The sequence below is a fragment of the Kryptolebias marmoratus genome, linkage group LG9 (assembly GCF_001649575.2).
Source record: "Kryptolebias marmoratus isolate JLee-2015 linkage group LG9, ASM164957v2, whole genome shotgun sequence".
Lineage (NCBI taxonomy): Eukaryota > Metazoa > Chordata > Actinopteri > Cyprinodontiformes > Rivulidae > Kryptolebias > Kryptolebias marmoratus.
In genome coordinates this window covers 17,633,207-17,657,624 of record NC_051438.1, presented here as the reverse complement: position 1 = coordinate 17,657,624, position 24,418 = coordinate 17,633,207, and the positions used below count along the sequence as shown (strand labels likewise).

The 24,418-nt window shown below is 38.9% G+C and overlaps 1 protein-coding gene across 1 annotated transcript in view; it reads left to right on the top strand.

Moving 5' to 3' along the window:
* Window positions 1-17,368, top strand: part of LOC108243016 (short transient receptor potential channel 7) — a 58,031-nt gene extending 40,663 nt beyond the window's left edge. Inside the window, exons 8-12 of the mRNA XM_017428191.3 lie at window positions 6,880-7,075; window positions 7,477-7,695; window positions 11,205-11,285; window positions 12,205-12,280; window positions 14,005-17,368. Coding sequence (XP_017283680.1) covers window positions 6,880-7,075; window positions 7,477-7,695; window positions 11,205-11,285; window positions 12,205-12,280; window positions 14,005-14,144 — 712 coding nt within the window. The 3' untranslated portion in view covers window positions 14,145-17,368. The remainder of the gene's footprint in view (window positions 1-6,879; window positions 7,076-7,476; window positions 7,696-11,204; window positions 11,286-12,204; window positions 12,281-14,004) is intronic.
* Window positions 17,369-24,418: the final 7,050 nt, after the last annotated feature.

Here is a 24,418-nt window from a genome sequence, read left to right as displayed (position 1 = left end):
AACTGCCTCATTTTGCTTTGCTCTCTTTAAGCCTTGTTTTGTAGCCACCCCCCCCCACCCCCCCCAGTTTGTCACGCATGTGTACACACAACAAACACACACATACATCAATTTATGTTCGCCTTTCTCCTGCCCTTTTCTCTTTTATTGTCTTTCTATCAGACACACAGATTTGCAGGCATCTCTCTTGGGAGCCAAATTCACTTGTTCATTAAATGCAGAGGTGAGGAAGACCCCACCCATGTCGTTACCATGGCAACGGCTCCATTTATACAACAGATAGTTAAACCTAATTTAATATTTAAAGGCACTTTGTCTATATTTGTCTGCCTGAGTGGTTGTTTATTTTTAGCAGAGGAAAGCAGCAGTGATTGAGAATTAAAATTAAATACCTCGCTAATGATAGAACCGCAGTCGGATAATGAGCGATGTGCTGTCCGTGTCCATTCACAAAAGCCGTGTTTACATTTACATTTTCATTTCTGTTAACCAGTATGAAAGCGCTGATGGGCGTTTAAACAAAAAGATAAATATTTGGGGGGAGGGACAAAAAAGGAAAGTACAATTGGGAAAAAAAACAGTGGCAGAAATAGCTAAAAGCTGTTTGGATGAAAGATGGAGAGCACGATAGCGTGGGAGAGCAATATGGAGAGAGTCGTAAAAGCAACGGAAATATAATGAGAAATTGGGTGAAGGGCACAGAGCAGACAAGACAGAGAGGAGGTAGAGACATAAAGCATGAGGGAAGAAAATAAGAGCCTGTCTCTGGGGCGATGAGGTTGATTTGGGCCTGTTGGTGATTAGGTTTGGTGTTCTCCTGCAGAGCCGAGGTGAGTCACCAGTCTCCCACACACAGACACACACACACCGTGCTGCATGTGGCGTGATTGTGGCCGACTTGAGGGTGAGAAACAGCATCAGTTCTTTACTGTCAGTGTCCTGCAGGGCTGAGTGAGAGAAAGTGCTTGTATTATTCATACCGTGGGACAGAAATCTGTGAGGACGACTTCTTTTTGGAGACATAAAGTAGCTCCCTATAAGCAAATGTTTGTGTGTGGATTTGGTTTTGAGTTGGGGCACATCTGTGGGGACTGAAGGAAAGTAAATAAAATATATTCCCCTTTGAAGCAAAGAATACATGCATGTGTGTGAGCGAAGCCATCATGCTTTATGTAGCCCTTTGGGAGCTGGCCCTCCTATTAACAAATAATGGCATGCACAATTACAGTCTCCAGATCACCGTCCTATGTTGTACAACAAACTTACTCCCATACAAATGAAACAAAACAATCTGATTTTTAGATTTGTTTGAAATGATCATAATAATCTTTCATTATCCCGAGCTTCACGTACATAATAACCAGTGCTTTTTGCTGACATTAGACAAATCTGCATCTTATGAGTGCTGTTGATCTCCAGAGTCACATTTTTGATTGTCCTTAATTGCACTGCCTCTCTGAGAGGCATCTCACATGGATTTCAGTAAATTAAATAAGCCGAAAACAAGGCAAGCAAAACAAATTAGGATACCCAGCAAGAGTCACTGTCCATGTGTGAGTGTTTACCAGAAGGAAAGCAGAACGTCAGCCCTAAATTTATACTTCTAGGTTCTGTCTACAGCCTTGTACAGGAGGTTAGGTCCATTTGGCTCCAAATTCTTAAGATCTTTACCGAAAAGGAACAGTTTTAAAAATAGCCCTAAAGTGCAGACTCTGCTTTCATTTGAGGACATTCAATTGGAAGGAGCCAGAAGGAAATTGCAGCTTAAATGCAGAGACCTCTTTATCAACAAACCACAGGTATTTGGCAGTTGACTCAAAAGTTGTTTACAGACAGGTGTGGGCTTTCATCTCATTATTTCTTCATCAGGTAAAACGTGGAAAATACCAGGGGCTGATTAAAAGTGGGGCTTTTGTGAGACGTGGTCAAAGTAACTCTTACTGCAAGTGAGACAGGCCATTTTCAGGCTGGGGGAAAAAAACAAAAAGAAAAAATTCAGCAACATTGAGGGAACAAAGAGTGGCCAAATTAACAGCTTGTTGCATCCAGGTTTCTGCATTCAAATCTAATGTGAAGACTACTGAAAATAAAGTAGAAAAAATAAGATTATAGTTGGCAAACAAAACAAGTAAACTGCCCTGCCATCTGCATTTTTACCATAAATCACCAGAGCAGCATGAGGCTAAGCTCAACCAGAACCAGAAATGATAATTAGAAGAGAAAGAAAAAGAAATATGATCAAAAATAAACCTTAAATAAAAATAAACCTCAATTTGTTCTGTAGAACAAATATAAGCTGTTCTTCTCCCCAAAATGGGCCACCAACACTAATTATTTTTTTGCAGGACATAGTGACCTATGAAATATTTGCAGCATGTGGTAATTGGGAAAGAAACTATTTGTGAAATTTCAAAATGGCATCTTTTGCAGTAGCTTAGTGTAAGAATGCCTTTCAGCCCTAACTGTGATCATCTTCTATCTTTAACCAGTTTGTTGGAATCTTTAATAGTATTTTTATCCCCAAATCCAAGCAGAAAGTGACAAACTTAACTCTAATCATTCAGCATACTGGCCTCCATTAACTAATTCGGTAACTTGAAAAGTGTTTTATGACGTGCTGTCATTTTACAGCCAACATGTCCCCCAAAGTGAGATGTTGTCTAAGAAGTGCTGTCTCATGGCAGAAATCCCTGCACATAGCTCCACCTCCACCACACGCTGTGACTTCCTTAAGACAACTCGAGAAATGCTCGACATTTCCCCCAATGTTTTTGTTCCTGAAATACACCTCAGACAAGCTGGGTTTGTGGAAACAGTAAACATCCTATATGGATGTTAAGAAAGTACAATATATTCTGCTGTCTTTAGCTGCCGTAGTTTACAAAATGCCTACTATACTCTTATTAGTGTAATTTACAAACAAGCACCTACAAAAAACCTCCAATCATACAAGTTGGAACACATGTGGATGCAGCTTGATTTGAACATCTATGTCTTTAAATGCTGCTGTGTTCTCCAGTATTTATTGATGACTTTGACAAAATACTGAAGTGGCTTACAACGTTGATTAGATGGTGACTCACCGTACAAGTGAAATTTAGCCCAAAATATAATGAGACTGCAACAGTTTGTCAAAGATTAAAAAGTGTAATATTCTGCAAATGGAAACTCAATCAGTTGATCCCAACCCACTTTAGATGTATTTCACTTGCTAGACACCAGACTAAAGAGCCGCAATAAAGCAGAAAATGAAGAAGGGTACAATTAGGCCTTGGCAAAGCACCACATTACCATGGGTTACAGACTTTAGGTAGATTTTCACTGAGAAAGATTAAACATTTGTCACAGTTTGTGGGTATTTTTATGGGTTTTGTTTTTGCATTTTTTGTTGATGTCCTCCATAGTCCTTGTTTTCAGCTTCTCTCATGCCACCTATATTTCATTAGTAATCAGCACACCTGTTGTCACTCTGTAATTACTCTTCATATTGATTATACTTCTTGGGTTTCCTCAGGTCTTCATCAGATCAGCTTTTAACCTCTGAGTCCTCTGTTGGCTTAGTTTTAATTTTCAAGGTGCTGCTGAGTTCCTGAAAACTGCCACCTACATTCAGGTCCTGCTACAGCTCACAGTCCTCCAGACATGACAACATTATTTTACATAGATATATTTTTAGGTTTCCAAACATCGTCTGTAATTCCTAAGCACGTCCTTCAATCCAGAAGTTAATAAACTCAAATTAAGGTTGCACTTATTCTTCTACGTTTCAATGAACAGCTTAGATTAAAAACACTGCAAATCTTGATTCTTTTTTTTTCTTTATGCTTGACTTGGATAATGCTGTAGGGAAGGATTTGCTCCTTTCACACCCTATCTTACCAATGCATGAATGTCACATTTTTGCAAATTGTTTCTATCAGACTAAATATCTGCCCGGGCACATGAACAGTGCCTATAAATAGTCATGCCTTTTGGTGACGGTCTCATTTTAATTGTATGTGTGTGCGTGCAATTGTTCTTGCAAATGTCTGATTTAATGGCACTTTATTGTCGACTGAAACAAAGTCATTTGTCTGTTTCATCTTCTACATTTTCGGAACATGAAAATCTAAATCTGGCGAGTGTTTCACAGAGTGGGAAGGAGAGCCTCGAGACTAATTTGAAGAATGATTTGATTTCAAAGATAATTGGGACATAACAAATTGAGACCAGAAAATGATCTCTCTTTTTGTGTTGTTTCAAAAAAAATATTCAAAAGCTTATGAAAAAGCTTTGTCAGTTTTGTAACAGAGACTACATAAGTGATGAGAAATTAATAAAAGAGGGAAGGCTCAAAGAGCCTGGTCTTCAAGTGGAGTCCTCCAAAATCACCTTCCTGGGCTCTTCTGATTGCAGAAATGGGTTCTGAATTTTTGTTATTCCAATAATGAGTGATGAGGTGGCACTGTTGGAAACAGCCTTTCTTTCCAGTCACTCCTAATTTCTGTTTGATACTCAGACCTTCTATTGTGACGACACTCAGGTGAATGCTACTTAAGATCGACCACCATTGTTTGTGGATGTGATTCAAGGTGCTATATTTTGAAATATGGTGGAATATGGTGCCTTGGAAGGGATGTAGTTAGATTTGTGTATTATTTATATACTGTTTGCTGCCTCAGAAGGCACATTTTTCAGTGTTGCTAGATTTTGTTTTTGGTGGGCTACAGTAGATTAATGTTCTTTTATTTTTTTACTTGTCTTGCTTGAAACTACAACTCAGATGCGTAGAGAAAAATGAACAGACTGTATGCAAAAATGAAGCCCCCTGCCTTAAAATGAAGCAGTTTGAGCCATGGCATACAGTAAAAACGAGGCAATAGAAAACGTTCAATTGAATGTCTGATTTTGGGTTTATATCTGTGACCTTTCTACCAGTGCTCCCGTGATGACGCCTAACTGTACACAAACAACACCTGCATGTAATTGGTGTTACAGCTATTACAACTAATGTGTCACTGACACGACACAACAGTCATTACAACCAAAGCTCAGCCATGGCCTCAATTACAGCTATTGGGATCTCTTGGAAATAGCTATAATCACAGTTACAGTCCATCTCTCACAGCAACGGCAGCAGTCTGTGAAAGACTGAATGTTTGAAGCAAATAAAATGGTAGAAGGAAGATAACCCTCTTTGAACCTTCTTTACATCTAAAATATTTATTTTATGGCAGAAAGTTGTGGAGATTTTTGATATCATGGAGAAATGGCTAAAAATAGAAAATCTTTATCGGAATAATGCTTGTCATTGTCTAGACACCAGCTTGGCTAGTAAACAGGTTGGTTAATGTGTATCCTAAAATCCAATTTTTTCCTAGAAAGTGTGTATTTTCACTTTTTTTTTAACAATGACAGAGCATATTTCTAGAAACACAGAAAATCGTGCAGATCTAATAGAATAAGTAACTGTTGGTTTTTTTTTTCCTTTCTTCTTGCAAGGTAAAAGAGTTGAAGTACCCAAAGGAGTCGCTGCTTTCGTGTGTGTGAGATAAAGAAGGGAGTGTGTTTCTTTCTCCCTTTGTTTTTTTATGCATTTGAGAGGGTGTTTTTTCCTCTCCCTGCCATCACCAAGCCTCTTGTGTGCCAGTGGATGAAGTTTATTTGGAAGACGCTCACACTTCCTACACATTTTCTCTCCCCACAGTTCTCTCATACCTCCAGGCCCCACAGCAGTCCAACCAGCTCGCTCATTCCTCCCCTCTGTCATCTGAAGCCCCATGCTTGCCACTCATGGGATATTTAACTACAAAGATGTGTCCTAATATCAGTGTTTGCAGGTCATGCAGCCTTTTGCTGTTTCACCTTGTCTCTGGTGCGTTTTTCTCAACCCTCTGGCACAAAAAATGCGCATTTACACATTTAGTTGCCAGACTGAGAACCCTTCAAACAAGAGGTTGTTACCGTTTTTTAAATAAAGTATCACCGGTGCTTGATTATTCATTCTTAAATGTCAAAGGAAGTGGTGCTTAAGATCTGTGTGTATTTTCTCCACAGGAGTCAATAATTTAATTTAAAGGGTTATTTTAATCTAAAAAAAGGTATTTTAGCAACACAAATCTTTGAAAATGTGCACTGCTTTGACGGTAATTAACCTTGGGTTAAAAAGTGTTAAGTCTTCAGAGGTACAGTCCCTGAAAGAGCACATGGACATGAATTTAAAATCATTTGTTTTCATTAACTCCATTGTCTGCTTTGCATAAAAGTTGACACAAGACAAAGACTCAAAGGGATAGTTCATTCTACATAACTATGTAATGCAAAACTGACAGCAATATAAAGGTTTATAAAGGTGCTTTTGCATTAAGCATTACAAATGTTGGGACTAGAACTGTTTTAAGATGGCAGCAGTTCATTTTGGTCTTGACCCTTCTCAGACTAGCTGTGAGCTCATCAGTCTAGTCAGGATTTGCCTCTATTTCACTAAACTAAGATAGTTTTAAAGAGCTATTTACAACAGGTAATATTTTAATTGTTTGTAATCTTTACACAGAACCACACTTTAAAAAAAGAAGATTTAGCTATTGTTTTATTACCTGAATTCAATAAAGGAATTTATATCTTAAATACTTAAGCTTGTCACTGTTTTTTTCTTTCTTTTTTTTAGTTTTGAGTATGTGCTGCACTGTACTTTCTGTGACAGGATGTGAATTTTGTTTTGTGTGGGATAATGGCAGAAATAGGCAGTGATAAAACTGGACATGACTCAGCAGGTGTTTTATCATGAATCTCACAACATTATATATTGCATGTTTTGACAGATCAGTTATCATCTCACAGTGGCTTTTACATGCATATTCAAAGTTTTGTTCTGATTTCTCTCTGTGTGTTTTCTTGCAGGGTGGAGGAAAGTTTCAAGACTCTTTTCTGGTCTATCTTTGGGCTGTCTGAAGTGATCTCAGTGGTGCTAAAATATGACCACAAGTTCATAGAGAACATTGGCTACGTGCTGTATGGAGTTTATAATGTCACGATGGTGGTTGTTCTTCTCAACATGCTCATTGCTATGATCAACAGCTCGTACCAGGAGATAGAGGTATGTAATGAGTCAATAGCAAAGGACATGATGTTGTCAACAAGTCAATAAGGATCGTCAGGGATCATCTATGTGCCTGCTGGAGAATTAGAGCGTGACTTAAAAAATGCCACAAGCCCTTGGAGATCAATGGAGTGGCAACTGGCAAAAACAAAAATAGAAATAAAAAAGAAAATGCAAAGAAAACTGGTCACAAAATAGAAGGTTTTATTGTCAGTATCCATTTTTTCTTTTTTCTTTGCTTAGATTCTGACAAAATCATCTTCAGTTGTCTATTTTAGTGTCCTTCTTGACAGTTGCAACCCACTTAAATCATCATTTTGTTCTTCAGAAGTCTCGTTTCATTCTTGTTTTTCTGGTCTTCAGACTCATCGTTTGCTTCTATTTATGTGCCTCTGCAGGAGGATGCTGACGTTGAGTGGAAGTTTGCCCGTGCCAAGTTGTGGCTCTCCTACTTTGATGAGGGTCGGACTCTGCCTGCCCCCTTCAACCTGGTTCCAAGCCCCAAGTCCTTCTATTACCTGGTGCTTCGCATCAAGTCCTGTCTGATATGCCTCTGCAAAGCCAACAGCCATCACCGCAACGAGGTGGAGATGGGCATGCTCAACTCACAGGCCAAGGTTAGTGATCCGCCCATCCATCCATTCGTTTCCACTGATCTGAGTTCATGCTGGCTTCAGAAACATTTCTCTGTTTTCATCTGTACTACTAAGTTACCCATCACAGTTTTGTCTACTCTTAGCACTGGTTTGTTTATTACAACTCCATCCATCCATCCATCCATCCATCCATCCATCCATCCATCCATCCATCCATCCATCCATCCATCCATCCATCCATCCATCCATCCATCCATCCATCCATCCAAACAGTTCCAGAAGGGACCAGCTTCTCCTGGTGGATCCCAAAGTGTTCCCAGTAGAAATAATCCCTCAGTTAAGTTCTTAATCTGCTCTGAGGTCTCCTCCCACTGGGGCATGCCCAGAAAACCTCCAATGCGATACAGTCAGGGACCATCAGATGCCCAAACCCCCTCAGTTGACTCATTTCAGTGTGGAGGAGAAGCAACTAATCCAGGCTGCTCCATGATTCCCGACTTCTCACCCCCTCTATGAGGCTGAGCCCAGCCACCCTAAGAAGGAAACTCATTGCAGCGACTTGTAACTGGGATTTTGTTCACATTATTACACATTGTAGCTAAGAGTTGGAATGCAGATGGGCCAGTACATGGAGAACTTCACCTTTCAGCTGCCTTTTCACCCTCACAGACCAGAGCAGCACTCTCACAACTGCTGACAAAATCCAGAACCATCTGTCTATATCTTGTTCCATCTGACCATCACTTAACAAGATACTTAAACTCCTTTGCTTGGGGGTGACTTTTACACCACATCCAGAGGGAGGATTTCTGTTGGTAAAATCATGACCTCTGATTTGGAGAAGCAGATTTTTATCCCAGTCAGTTTTATTCTCCTTTTATAGGAAAGCCTGAAGAAATGACACTGGGACCCGCTCTGTAACCTCAAAAACACCTTAAGGGGACATGATCACAGGTCCACAAAACACATGTGGACTGGGCAATCACACTCCCATGACCCCTTCGGCAGCTCTGTGAAGGTGAAAATCTGGTCCAGATAAACCAAAAATAGCTCCTCCTAAAATTCACTGTGCAGGAAGGAATTTATAGCTTGTTTTTCTCTTTTCTCATTCAGTTTGATCCTCCAGCTAAATACTTCCCTACATTTTTTTTTCTTTATTTGTGCAAATCTTTGCTGCAGTGACTGACTAATAATGTAATGATTCATTGTATGTTTCCTCTTTGGCCAAATTTTTCTTGGTTAGTTGAGGTTTTGGATTCCTTGTGTTGCTGCAGTTAACTGGTATAAAATCTAAATGGAAAAAAAAAATACATCAGTTGCAGGCTTAAAATCTTTACCCAAGTTGTCATTATGCTCAGGTTTGAATGTTTGTGTTAAGACTGTTTTGAATAGTTAAATAGCATTATTGTGGATGGGCTTATGGTTCAGATTCAGGAAATTTGATTTGATAAGCCTAAATCCAGGCATGCAGCATAAGCTTTGTTCAGTTTCACAGGCTCCTCCTTTCCCTCTAAATAAAACCTTTTTAATAAAAAAAAAGTCTTGTGGGAAGCAAACAGCAGCGAACATTTAATACAGAATCAATCCTAGCCTTGGCCTTGTCCACAAGGCATCTCCTCTGGCTGAATCCTCAGCTGGAATGCCTCACCTCAGCTCAGCTATTAGTCAGGTCATTGCTTCTGCCTGCGTCTGCTGAAATGCCCAGGCAGGTTTCGGATAAGGACAAGATGGGTTACACTCTGCTGCTTCTGTGAGTGCCTAAAATCTTCTGCAGCTCTGACAGTTTAACTGAGGCAGAGGCAAGCAACTGTGGTAAGCGATCAATGCATAAAGCCACATTAGACCCCAGTAAAGCACTAAAGATGTCAAGTGAAATTTAGGACTAATGGTTGGGTCTTTCAGAGCCAGTGATTCATTTCGTTTCTCTGTTGGTGTGTGTGATTCTGCCCATTTAGGAAAAGTGAAGCTAATTATGTTAGTTTTACGTGAATAGTGTAATGTGAATATTTAACAAAAACTGGCTAAGCTTCTGCTCATATTTTTTTTTATGAATATTCATGTGTAGAACTGCTGAATGTCTGTTTTCATATTGCATGTTGACACCATTTTGGACTGAATTTGTGGCAAAACAAATAATTTAAATCTCAGTTTAAAAGAAAAAGCAGAAGCCAACAAAGTAGTGTATGGTAAGGAACTCCCAACAGAAAACAGACTGTAATTAAGCATTATCAGGTGGCTTTGGGGAAACCTGTACATAAAAGATGTGTTACCTGCACTCACATAAATCAAAGACTGTAGTTCTCACCTTAATGTTGATTCAGTGAAGCTGTGATTAGATTAAAAAATGAAAAGGATTTATGCTTCTCTGCAGCTTTGCAGAACCCACTCTCAATTCTCTGCAAAAATATTTTAGATCTAATAACACAAATTTCACTTTGAACCAAAGAAAGGAAAAGAACTAATATAAATGAGTGTTCAGACTCAGCTCTAAATAACCAGAACCAGTGATATAATCTCAATTGGAAAAATCAACACAGTGAAGATCAAGAAATGTTCACTATGAAATAAACTTTATATACTTTTTTGTAGTTTTGTAATTTTGTATCCATACCATACCACCATACAGGGCTTAAAACGTAATGCATTTTTTCCCCAAATATCTTCTAATAAGTCGAATACAACATCAAATATGCATGCACCAAAAATATCAACAAGAAACTTTTGCTCTTTATCACTCAAACTGCACAAATCAATGTGTGGGGGAAAAAAATATATGTTTAATACAAATCAGATTTATTTGAATAGATTCATTAATAAAAATGAAAGTATTTTACTTTTTAGCAATATTTTCATTGTCGTGAGCATCTGCTGAATTGTATTTATCAGACTAAATACTTTTCTAAATAAGTTGTGCTCTGCTCTTTTTTTATTTTTTATTTTTTTTATTACAAAGTTTTACAAACTGTGTCGCACATAAACAGTTTGGACACGTTCTGACGTTTATATTTTTATCCATTACATATTTTCTCATACATTTAGAAATATGTGATCTGTTGTCAATAAATTTGTGGACATTTGGGAAATGTGGCTTTTTCAGTTTGACAGCCTTAAATGTTTTATTCTTAAAAAGGCTTGTCAGTTTTACACTTATTCTTTTTTGTTAGAAACTTTTGTATCAGTCAACAGTTATATGGATTTCATTCCAGGACTTAGTGGCAGCTTTTTGCTTACATACATTTTAATAAGCAGCTGGTATCATGTGTTCATACTCGAGTTAAAAGTCTTTTCGGAAGACTGTAGTGTCAAAATGACACACGCAATGCAAAGCAATGGATGTGAAAGGCATCCAGAAGTCATATTATTTAGTAACGATTGACTTGTATAAAGTGAGGCTGCTGGCTCACTTTGAGGTCTTATCAGCATGAGTTACAAACACCGAGCCTCCACTGTTTGTTGTGTTTTTGCTGCCTCGTTTTGCTCCTCGATGAATGTTTCCATTTCACTCAACTGTCTGATTCTGGCTGTTGCAGGATGAACGCTTTAGGTCTTATGCACGATCAGGGGAAGAGTTCGTCCACAGAAAAGCCAGACAGCACCCGACCAGATATCAGGTAAGACTGTGACAGAATCAAAAGCTGACATTTTTTCTTTTTTTTTTGACTGACGAAACAGAGGGGAATTGGAAATGTGATGGAGTCTTGAGGCAGAATAAAATGCAAGACAAAGAGGCCAAGGAATATAAAAAAAGAACAAAAGTAGACAGACACAGAGGCAGAGAGAGATTGAAGCTGGCCGAATGGTGATGGAAGGAAGGGAAAAAAGGACGGCAGAGGTGAGGAAGGTGAGGAAGATGAGCGAAAAAGGACAAGAAATGACAAGGGTGAAGGAATTTAACTAGCTTGAATCGAAGGGCATCGACCAAAATGAAGTGGCAAAAAGAGAAGGAGAACAAAAGAGTAAGGCTGAAATTTCCTCTAATGAGATCATTGAGGGAGATTGAGGGCAGGACGTTCTGTACATGATCTCAAACTACATTATTTCTCTGAGAATGATGAGACACTGTCATCCTTGCTCTGTTTTTAATCTGTTCCCTGAGAGAAATCTGCCTTCCCTCTCACATTTACTCCATTTTTGTCTTAAAACTTCCCATTTTTGTGAGGTTTTATAGACACGGGCAAAAACTTTGGCGCCACGTCAGTGGGATGTCACTTGATTAGACCTATGTAAGAACGCCATTTGTGTGGTGACAGGTATCGACCCACGTGGAGAGTGCTCACATCCAGAGGCTGACTGCTCGAGCCTCGGCAGCAGCTGCAGCAACACTGGCTGCAAATCAGTAGTCGATATTTTTCACTCCTCAGAGACAGGGCGCTGCTCTCTACCAGAATTATTTTGTGTTTATTGATATAATGTGATGAGACAGTTTGCTTTCTGGAGAAAAAAAAACACATAATGAACTGTCATATCACCCTGCTGTGCTCGCTCTTCCTACTTTATCTTCCCCCCCCTTTTTTTTTTTTGTCCTCGTAGAAGATCATGAAACGGCTGATCAAACGTTATGTGCTGAAAGCTCAGGTGGACAAGGAGAGCGATGAAGTCAACGAGGGTAAGAACAGTTTTACCATAAGGCACACTTTTAATGTGCCATCGCATATGTGAATATGTGAAGCAGGAGATTCTATGCCTTTCTGAGCAAAATGAAACATAATGAAATCATCTGTTTATTGTTCTCAGACGACACACAGTTCTTCTATATGACAAAGGAAAATTGGATTTAAAAAGTGTAATTAATTTGTTGAACTCAATATATACTGAAATGACAAATTTTCATTAGCAACCAAGTGTTTGCTTTTGAAGGATCCGGTTGAGCATTTTCTGCCACATACATCGCCCGTGCTCGTTACACCCAATTATAAAAGACACACCAGAATAAATAAGGTCTTACAGCAGATGGTTTATGTGTGACTGAAAACCAAGCCACAAGTCTGGGAGAATTGTTCCTCCCAGGCAGGATTGTTTCAGGACATTTTTTTGGAAGCAAAAGGAGAGAATTTTTACAGCGCTGAAAGCATTACGTTTAGTGAAAGTGGTGCAGAGAAGTGCCAGCTTGGAGAGGTGACCAACTGATGAGGAAGATTCAGTAAGCTATAGAGGGGAAAGGAAGACCCTTATCAGCACAGCGCTTCACCAATCGGACATTCACTGTAGACTTTCATACAGAAGGCTTCAAGGTACACATCAATCTTTCTGGATGTTTTTTTTTTACCAATAGGCATTTGAAGCAGCCCGACGCTTCGATGTTGAAGTTGTCTGGAGAAAACCAGAACTGTCAACTCTTTATAATCGTTCCTGCAGTCAAGCCCTTGTAATGCCAGCAACATTCTGCAGAGACATTCTTTCTGTAACAAACATAAAAAGGATATCTATCTACCGAAGAGGCTGTGTTACAGTGCTCAGGATGCTGGGGCAAAAGAGTGCCAGTTCCCCAACTCAACAACCTGAGGCATTTCTCTGCGAAAACACGGGAGAGGCTTTGAAAATATTTATGAGTTATTTTTGCCAGCCCAGCCGGAGTCTGCTCCTGAGTCCAGAGCTGTGTCTCTGGTGAGATCTGAAAATGTCTGTGCACTGATATGCTCCTCATCCAACCTGGCTGAGGTTAAGTGTTTATGTCAGCGAGAACGGGAAAGACTTCCAAAGGAACAGTGTGCTAAGATTGAAGGATCATTCCTAAGAAGACCTGAGACTGTGGCGGCTGCCAAAGACTCTTTAACCAAGCACGGGAAGAAAAGTTAAATACGTTAGCAATCTGAATATTTCTTCTATTTTTAAAAGGGATGGTTCAGCTCTTTTAAAGTGGGGCTCCGTGGAAAGGTTATAAACAGTTAATATCTTACCTGCTGTAGATCGCTCTTTGAATGAATCACTTGTTTTAGGTCAGTAGCAATCAACTTTTGTCCAAGTCAGTCCAACTAGCTCTTAGCTTGTCAGGTCAGAATTAAACCTTTTCTCTAAATTGATGTTGTTCGAGGAGCTATCTACTACAGAAAAAAATATAACCATCTCACAGAACCCCACTTAAAAAGATCTAAACAAATACTCTGAATGCTATTCATATTGACAAATTATATGCAAACTGAAAAGGGAAAAAAAATAAACTAAATTTATATAAAAATGAGTCTAAAACATAAAATATATAGAACCTTAAAATGGGGTTATCTAGATTTCTACTGTCCATGCCGACCAGAATTTGTGTCTGGATTCGTTCTTGCTCGCACATCTCGATTGCTGTTGGCTCACTCTGTTCCTCCGTTTGTTTCTGCGTTGTAGGTGAGCTGAAGGAGATCAAGCAAGACATTTCCAGCCTCCGCTATGAGCTCCTGGAGGAGAAGTCCCAGGCCGCCGGGGAGCTGGCTCTGCTCATCCAGCAACTCGGCGACAAGTTTGGCAAGAACACCATGAGACACTGACAGGCCCCACGACAGGGGGGTGGGAGGGAAGGAGGGTGAAGGTGGGGCCAGAAAGCAGCAAAAGGGCAGGTATTTTTTACAACCTCAATAACAGAGAAGATACACTGCTGAAGCAAGATGTTTATAAGAATGGACAAGACGAATAGAGTAGCCTAAAAGGTACATTGTGCTAAGAGAAACCTAAGTGCTTTGTTTGTGCACTGCCCAATTAGAGAGGAGAGTGGAAGCAAGCGAGCGTGAGGTTAAAACGTCAGAGGTGAAGTAAACTCAACTAGAGGGACTGTGTTGACGCTTCAATTTTAATTAAAGGAGAAGAGGAAAGTGATGATGAAGCACGAGGAGGAGAAGTATGAGGAGATATGAAGAAGCACCACAGGGCACGGGAGTGATGCAGTGCAGCAATGAGGAGCCCCCGCATCCACTGCCATGAGATATCAGCGTATCATCAAGTCGGAGGAGAGAGGAAAACCCAGCGAGGGGAAGAGACACAGAGAGCGGCTGGAGAGGGATGAGTGAGAGAGAGATATACCTCAGAAAGTGCCGCCGTTGTTCACAGCCGAGAGGTTTGCTTCGGAGTTTTCACTTAGCCAGAAAATCTGTGATGCCTGTCAAGATAATGCACACACACACCTTTATACGTCAGGCTCTCTAATTAATGCAGTTCCACCCCTTCATGCACGACCTGTGATGGGAGTCAGAGAATTCAAGAAAGCCTGATTCATGCACTTAAAGTATGGGAAAGTGACTCTGTAGGCTCAAATCATGTGTGGAACTGTGTGTTTATGGCATTACCAGATATTACAATTTATAGTAAAAGAGTTAATTAATTAAAAAAGTAGCCATGAAATCCTTCCAGACAGCTTCTTTGTTACCTCATTTGTGCTCCCAGATATAATGTAAGTAAAAATAAATCTTTATTAAAAAAACAAAACAAAATACTAAAGCGAACTGAGACTCTTTCATGGTTTTTCTTTGTGCTTTGTTTGAGATTTAAATGTCATGAACGTTTGAACAACAGTGATGCAGCATGACCTGCAGAACTGTTGTGGATGTTATCCCGGCTAAGCATATTCAGAAACCGAAAATGTTCTAAATATTATAGTTGTTCCTTTTTAACTAATTGTTATATGAGTTCAGGAAAGTTTTTAGGTTTCAAAACAACAACCAAAAAAAATAAATAAATAGAAATTTTGAAACCTAGGCCCAAGTTTGCCTTATGTTTAGGTGAAAATTACTGACAGGCGCATATTTCCTTGTTATTGGACCCGTACTGGGTGGTATTGTTTTGACTTGGAACCAATAAAAACAGCAGTGCAATAACACAAAGAAAAATGTGAGTCATAATTTAATCTGACATGCTCTGATTGTTATTATGAAGTCCCTTTCAGACATGTACCCATTTTATTAATCCGAGGGTAACTGAACAAGCCAGCGTTATGTATGAAAGAGCACCGCAGTGATTTTCTGTAACAACCACAAAATAAAAATCTCCCTCGGTTGGATTTATCTTTCATATTTAAGCATCACAACATGGCTCAAGTGTGAACTTAATGCACTGATATTACAGTCGCACACAAGTGGCAACACTACCTTGTGTACCAGATTTGGGATTGAAACCAGCACAAGCCTCTTCACCTTGTTTGGCGATAACATAGTGTTTCTCTTGAGCTGAAGTCATTACTGTGAGTTTAATAAAAGCTCACGAGTAAGAAGCGGGTCTGACTCAGTTCTCAATATTTAAAAATGTAATAAATTTAGCTGCTTCTTTCCACTCGTGAGGTGTTTTCAATTATATCAGTTGTTACAGCAACATAACATGAAAATCTGTCTCCACAATGAATTTTTGCCATTTTAAGAGTAGTTTATGAGCTGTCAATTGAAGTGCAAATGACAAGAATTGAAGACGTACCATGGGTTTCTCTTTTATCACCCTGAGCATGTCTGAATGATGGAATTAGGACATTAACCGTTGTCCAAATGACAGAAGGCAGTCACTTCAACAGAACGATAAAGCCATAAAAGGGGAAAGTATCTGACAGCTTATGGGAAGCAAGAGTAAAAACCTTTTTTTTTTGTTTATGATTCACTTTTGTCAATCTCGGTTGTCTCATTTCTCCCCATGCCTGTTATTTGTGCAGTGGTGCATGTTATGTGATAAATACAGGAAGAAAAGTCACTCCAATTTTCATCAGACCTCCACTTACATCCATTTCACTTGGTCCTTCAAAGGTGGCCTGCTAAAGCTTTGCAGTGTGACTTGCAAGGTTGTTTTTTTTTCTGGACAACACTTGGAAAACCGCTGCTTGTTTTTAAAGAGTCCAATTATTCCAGCTTTGAAGCATTATTAAACTCTTTCTAGCTCTCCTCTTTTACTCAGGTTTTTCATTTATACATTTATCTGCAAATCAAGACCTTAGCAGAGCTGTTTTTCACATACTTGCCAGACTCTTAATTAAAATCTGAGCATGTCAGAGAAACAGCATCTTTATTCTAATCATCATCCACCTTCAATTATGATTTTTCGTCAGACATCGCTTATTTCTGTCTTGATCCAAAATCAAACATAGCATTTATTTCATGATTTATTACCACAACTATGTTAATTTCAGTATTTTGAGGATACTATCAAATATTCTTTAGCTCCCAAAGGATCAGAGCTTATTCCACCTGTTAACACATTTAAATGAGCATTATTAATACAATAATTATAAACATTAAATATAATACAGTTACATCCTTTGCACGTAAAAAAATGTATTTGCAAGACTGTGAGTTTGTAGATCTGAGAAATATGTCAACATTTTTCCTACTTTGAAACAGAATAAAGCCTCTAAAGTTAAAATCCTGTACCTGCAGTAGGTCCAAACAGCCCTCCAAGGATTAAAGTGTAGCTGATATAATAGCTTTAAACATGAAAGTTTGTTTGTTTTGAATCATTTTTTTTGTTGCTTTGCTAAATAATAACTGGATTTGTTTCAGATACACAAAAGACATTAAGAATCCACTTTTCTTTTATATGAGTAGACAAACTTTAATTGTGTCTGTATATAATTATATTATGTGTGAGAGCTGTGGATTATTTTCTCTGTGTGGCACCAAGAGAGTAATAAAAACGACTCCAAGAGAAGGTTTTATCATTCCTACAAAGACCTGAAAAATTGTATTTTTGACTTGTACACAAGAAATATTGACCAAACCCAAATCTTGTACTGTATATTGTCATATTTTTGATCCTTAAATTAAATAGAGTATACTCTAAACTGTTTGGTTTGTAAATTTGTACTCTGAGAATTCAGTGTGTGTAGGGGGGGGGGGGGGGGGGGNTAAAACCAGGCAGGTGGCTGCAGTGTTACTTCACACTTCCAACAAAAGCACACAGACACACAAACAGAACTACACACTAACAGATGCAGTTGAACTAAACATTTGAGCCCCAAGTTGTCCCTTCCAAGTACAAGTCATATGAATCACTTGCAGACAGGTGACAACAAAAACAAAATGTTCTCGTAAAAGTTGGGTCACCATCTGCTGCCAGAACTGCTTCAACGTGCCTTGGCATTGATTCCACACGTTACTGGGACTATAAAAGAGAAAACACAGTTTTCCCAGAAGATATTACCTTCTTTTGTGTCATATTCATGTCAAATTCATACTCACTAAAGAGATGAGTTGACTCTAAAGCGATGCTAAAAAAAATATAGCCATCACTGTTGGATCCTTCCAGAGTTGAATTCAAGCATCCAGGTCTGAACTGAATTATCTTGGAACAAGCAAAACATACACGCAGTGAATTACGAAGTATATACAGAAGTAAAAATAAGTCTTTTAAATGCATCATTTTTTTCACAAATTAAAGACGCATCGTTGGCAGTTTTCTGGTCCGGTTCTGATTTCTGATATTTGTGAAGCTCTGACCTGCTGATTCAAATTTTAGTCAAATTTTTATCAGTTCTCTAAGAACTGATAACAAAATGAGTTTTCTTTCTTTAGATTTTTTGTACGTTCATTTTGGTTACACGGCTTCTTTTCCTTCACAGGAAAATAACAAATAATATAGATAATTCCCCAGGTTATTGGACAGAGGTATTTGGAACATTTTTAAAAACAAGTTTAACCATTATTATGGCTCCACATGCCTCAAAACATAAAAGTGCACCAAATGAATATGTCATCAGTTGAAACCTGACCTTGTTGACCTTTTGTGCTTCCTCTGAGTACAGCTATTACAAATAAGTAACTTAGAGTCATCTTCACTCAATTAAAACTTGCACTCTGAAGACTTGTTATTGCCAGTGGAACTGTCTGCTAACTAACAGTGTGTTCATTAAAATAATCCATGCAATTGGGATTCTCATCTTGAGATATCCTTATTATAGAGCAAATCCATTCTGGCACACGTAGGCAGCCATCTTCTCTATTTGGTATGCCACAACAGAATAAAAAAAAAAAACAGTATGATTGCTAAGCGGCAATCATAAATCAGATTTATGATTGCTGCTTAGCTATGATGCATTCATTGGCCAAAATTTTTAAAAAATCATATATTTGTGTCCAACTGGTCACTGGTCAAAGTTAAAAATTGACTTATTCTAATCACCAGTCATTTCATTGGTGCATCCCTATTACATAACACCTGTTTCCGAGAAGAGTCTTGTGTTTTTTAAACTAAAGGATTGCTTCTGTTGTTGTTGTTTTATTGCACTAAGAGACAGGATCTACATCTCACTACTTGCATTGTCACTAGTTCAATGTTAGCCACTTGAACACAAATGCAGTTGAATGTCCTGCAAACCAAGCTTCTGTAATCAATTACCAACAAAAACATTACATCTTGATATTTTAATAGCTCTTAAACGCATCATATCCCAGGTTGAAGGTTTTACTTTAACTAAGGAGAACATGTTCATAGTCGTATTTGCTTGCCTTTTAATAAGAGCAACCAAAAAGGGATTGTTTTCTGCATTAGCAAAGGAATAAACACACTTATCAGAGAAAGATGAAGGTTGGTTTTAGCATTTATCATGTGTCTACTTGCCAAGAAGACTGGATTACTAATTCCAGTGCAAACATATTTTGTCTTTTGAGGTTAATGTCTCATGCACACTGTCCTCATTTGATAAACTAAAACCAAATCTTTTTAATGACACCATTTAACTAACAGAGGCTTTATAGTTTCACATATCGTTAAAGACTGAACTGCAGCCCTCTGCAGTAATTCTCAAGTGATAAACGACCAACAGTCAGGAGCAGTTTCTTAAAATATAAAACTCATCTACAGTATGTGAAGCCAACACATGCAGTGTACATACAATGTTTTAAAGTTGCCTTGATGGGATTTAAAAGCTGAAGAGCCCGCATGCAAAAAAAAAAAAGAAAACTGGTTTTACCGCGCCTGTGTTTCTGTTTGACCTCATCAACACACTTGGCATGAAACAGACACATCCTGAAAGCTGCTCATAAAGCGGGACTGTAAACACTTTGTTCCAACATACCACCAAATGTACGGTGTACAAATGTTTATGAGACCTCCGCTCTTCCACACAGCTCACTCTGCAATGTTTCAGGCTGTCAATAAAAATTTTTTATTTTTTTTTTACTGTCCAGTCTGATGTTGGCCAAACACCAACAGGTTTTTGTGATGTCGTCATAGAAACCTGCTTTAAATGGTCGTCTTTGAAAATCTTCTTTGGTTGACCATGTCTTTATGTTTGTATTTCATTCTTTCTATGAGATTTTTGACTTGGACAACCTTGTTCAGGAAACATGTTTTATTTTGTTTGTTTGCTTTTGTTTTCACCACTCTGTTGCTCACTCAGGCATTTAAATATGCAGACCAAATAGGCAAAAAATAAAAAAAAAATTAAAATAAACACTAGAAGAGCTGTTTCAGCTCTGCAGGAAAAAGCTATACAGCACACAGGCACACACAAATACCAGCCATAGCCCTCACTGAACTATCTCTGCAGAAAGAAACTTAAGCTGAGGGGCAATGTGCCTCTGGAAGTTGGCAGGAAATTTTATTATCTCACTTCCTGCAGTGCTTTCCCCAAGACCTCTAATATGAGTTTTGGATTTAAAACTGTTAGTCAGTACAACAGTCGGTGACAATGTGTACCTCTGTGTGTGACGAGTGTCTGTTTTAATCCAGAATATCATGTTACTGAATCTGTTTGTGCCTGAACCTGTACGATCACAAAAGATTTTTTTTTTTACAGTAGATGAACATGTATTCATTGCTTGTCTTTCAGTAGTAGGGGAAAAAAACTGACACAGGACCTAAGACAAGCATCTCACTTCAGTTCATTATATACCAATTTTCAGCAAATAGCTCATTAAGAATCACCTTGTTGATGCTAAAATACTATTTCATATCTGCCAAGCTGTGTTATCTTTGGTATTTTTCAGATTTAGCTCAATAAATGGAAAACAAATTGGCTCTTTGTGACAGGCTGTTAGTGCTAACTATTAAAGCTACTCCTTAGCCAGTGACTGGATGGACAGCTCGCTATTATTTCTGCTACTTACTAGCAAACAAATTGTGGGAGCAAATTGTGTCTTTATGGCAGGTTGCTAAAGTTATTAGATAAGAAATTACTAGCAAAGTAGCTAGTACTTTTGCAAATTACTACCTAAGAAATTGTGTAAACAGATTTTGTGACAGACTGCTAGTAAAAAACAATGACAACAAACAAATAAACAAACAAAAGAACCATCTAGCTATCTAATAACTTTGTCAATTTGCCACAAAGACAGATTGTTTGCTAGCAGATTTGCGAGTTGCTGGCTAACAAATTGTGGGGACAATTTGTGTGACAAGCTGGTAAAAAATAAGCAAACTAATAAGTAGCTTGCTAGTGTTTCAGCTTGTTACTAGCTACATTTTATGCCAAGTTGTCGGTTATGTGTGGCACAACACTGGTTCAGTCCTTAAGGATTCATAGCTCAGGTTTAAGTATTTCAACAATGAAACAAAAACCTTTTCTCTGAAAATGGTCAGTTAGTGAAAATGGTTGAAACAGCAGTCAATGCTAAAAGACCAACTTTGAATGACCTTCAGGAAACCCAAATGCATATCAATGAATCGCTCTTTAGAAGATTACAAGAAAGTTTGAAGCAAAATATGAAGGCTCGCTCGAGATTTCTGCACAGTACTGTACACGTGAGCTTTGCAGCAGCACAGAATCACTGACATCCCCTTTCTGGTGTTATTTGTCCCTGAGGCCCAAGGCAAGGATGTGCTTCCTCCTTCTCTCCTCCTCCTCCTTCTCCCTCCTTCCCTCTTTCTCGGCTCCTCCATCTGTCTTTCTCTGTTTCTCTCGGGGCAGAACATCGAGCTATGTGACCTCCCGCCACTGAAAGACAGGGATTCCATGGATTTGGAGGAGACAGTTGTCTCTCCCCAGCGCCCTCTCAGGAAATAAACTTCTGCTGCATTCGCAAGTATTAAAAAAGAAACAAACTAGCTTATCTAAACTCAAACTTACACAGATGGAAACTTTTGCGAGTAGATGTTTAAACATATGTATGGGGATTAATTGTAATCTAATAACAAATCATGAATGCACACATATTAGCACACAGCAAAATACCATCTCGCTTTTCCACAAACAAGAGTTTGCAGGATTATTAATGGAGGCATTATCGCAGAAGCAGGCTTACATCGCTGGCTCGTGCGACCAGACTGTGTCACTCGTCATTTTTATGCTCGCACACAAACGCAGCCTAAATCCGAAGCATTAATCACACCCTCAAGCTATTTCGGTCCATCATCACGGCGCGTCATTCGACAAAAGCCCTCTGGAGGGGACTTTATCATCAAAACATTCTTAAACAAACCAAAGAACAGCTGTGGAGCAGAAAGCTCTTGTGATCTTACAACCATACTCATTTGAGAATAATGCCTAATTCGCTCTGTCAAGGTTTCACTTCGCCGACACTGCCAGTCGGTAAAACAGACCTCAAGTTGGCGATTGTGTCGTGACTTCTGTTATGAGCCCTTGCTATTGGTGAAACGCCAATATCTCATTTCTGGAGCAGTCAGGGAGCTGATGAAGTAGCCGAGGACGGGGCTATCGGGAGGCCATCAAAAGAAAAGATTTGCTGAGTATTTACCAGTCCCTCAAAGCCGCCCTGCACCGGTCCAGGATGGATGAAGACACTGATAGGACGACTCTTACAGGCTTCCCAGGTGGCCCAGACGACCCTCAAGGTGCGGACGCCACCGCACTGAGGAATGAGAGTGTACGCAGCCTTGACTGCAAGATGAATGGGTGAGGTGTGCATCTATATAATTGGATGATATTTTTTCCCAAGAGGTCACCCTTATTGTCATTGTCACAAAAGAAAAAGTTGTTGTTGTTGTTGTATTTCACTGTGATTCCAGCCAATTCATGCTGCTCACCCCATCTTGTAATTTGGTGAGCTACATAATCATTACAGAGACAACCTTGAAGCTTCTCGATGCTTCAGTTTTGTTTTTTTACCCGTTGATCAACCTAATTGAAGGGTCAATAAACTCATTTTAACATTGAAATGTCAGTCTGATCTGATCCAATACAAGCCACTTCCCATCCTTATGTTCCTTGCAGAATGATGTACTTTGTTCAGCTTTTATTTTGGAAAATATACAAGCACTTCTTTTTGGTCATCAGTTTTATTTTGATTTTTTTTTTATCAGGAATTTAATAAGAAATGTGTTCTATCAGCAAGAGGCAAGGGTTTTTTGTTTTAAATAACTTAAAATGCTTAAACAACAATAATTCATTACTTGTTTTCATGACGTCAGCAGTAGAAGTTATGCAGCACCTGGGTGCACTAAATTCAGAATCTTGATTTTGTTAAAGCTAAATGACTTTTGGCTTAGTTGTTATTTGCATTTTGCACAGTGCCTCACAGAGTTCCACATGCACTGAATTTCAACGCACTTTCAGCTGCAGAAGTCGGCATCAGCCATGATTATCCTCATTACAGTTCCTATAAAATGTCCACTTTCCAATGTCTTTGTCAGTGTTAGTGGCAGTGGCATTCAGCAGACATGAAATGCTGTTCCAGACTTTTTTTTGGATTGCAGTATTACCTCATTCATTCTCTGTGAGAGCAGTGTGCAGAGTGGAGAATGAGGAAGATTTACAGGATGTTGAGTTAACTGTCAGTGCACTGCCGCTCTTAAAATACTGCAATATTTCCTCATATTTTTTTATGCACTACATAGTTTCTCCTTTATGAGCTATAGCCATATCTGTTCCACCAACATTTATCTTTTGACTCATTCTGGAGTATTAATAATATTTTATTTATTTCACCTTGGTTCAACCTATCCCTCTCATTTTTCCTCTTTTATTTTCTTCATGTTCACGTTTGTCTCAGCATTCCTTCAAATCAGTGTCACTTTCTGTTTGTTCCATGTCCTTGTCATATTGCGTTCCTGTCACGTTTTTGTTTCAGACACTTATGCATGCATACTTTTAATCGGATCAGGGACTAAATCAGATAAGGAACACTAGTTCTGTTATTTCCCTCTTCCCATCTGGTTGATTTCCTCCTCTCAATTCCACCCTTCTGCTGCTTGTCACCTCCTCTCTTTGCCCTCTCCTCCCTCTTCGCCCTCATTGGCTACTGAACCGAGGACCCAACCGAACTCAGATAAACACTCACCTACCAGGGGGACACCCTCTCATCCCTTCTAGGAACTTCTTCACTGAACCTGAACCCGATCTCCCCTGAATTGCTCACATTTGAAATTCATACGTAAAAGGGTAAAACAGAAATCTGGCTGAGTCTCAACACCTTTTCGTTTTGCTCCTAAGATCACTCTTTCAAATACCCCAGTGACCTGTAAGGGCTGTGTCAGTCTGAGATCTGTCCCTACATTGTGACAGACGTCTTTGACGTTAAATAGTTTGAAGTATATAAGAAAATCAGCAGGGATCGTGTTTGTACAATGTCGTCAACATTTACAGTCCCTGACGAGATGAGATGAGGTGAGATAAGATGAGATGTGATGGCCTGAGATAAAACAAAACAAGGTGACATTAGATGAGGTGAGATGAGACTGGACAAGATGAGGTGTGATTGCCCGAGATGAGACAAGAGCAAATGAGATGCGATGGCCTGAGATGAGGTGAGATGAGACAAGATGAACAGGACAAGATGAGACAAGACAGGAAAAAATAAGGCGTGATGACCTAAGATGAGACAAGAGTAAATAGGTCAGATGAGATGTAATGAGACAAGACAAGATGAACACAAGATGAGATTAAACTATTGATTTCACG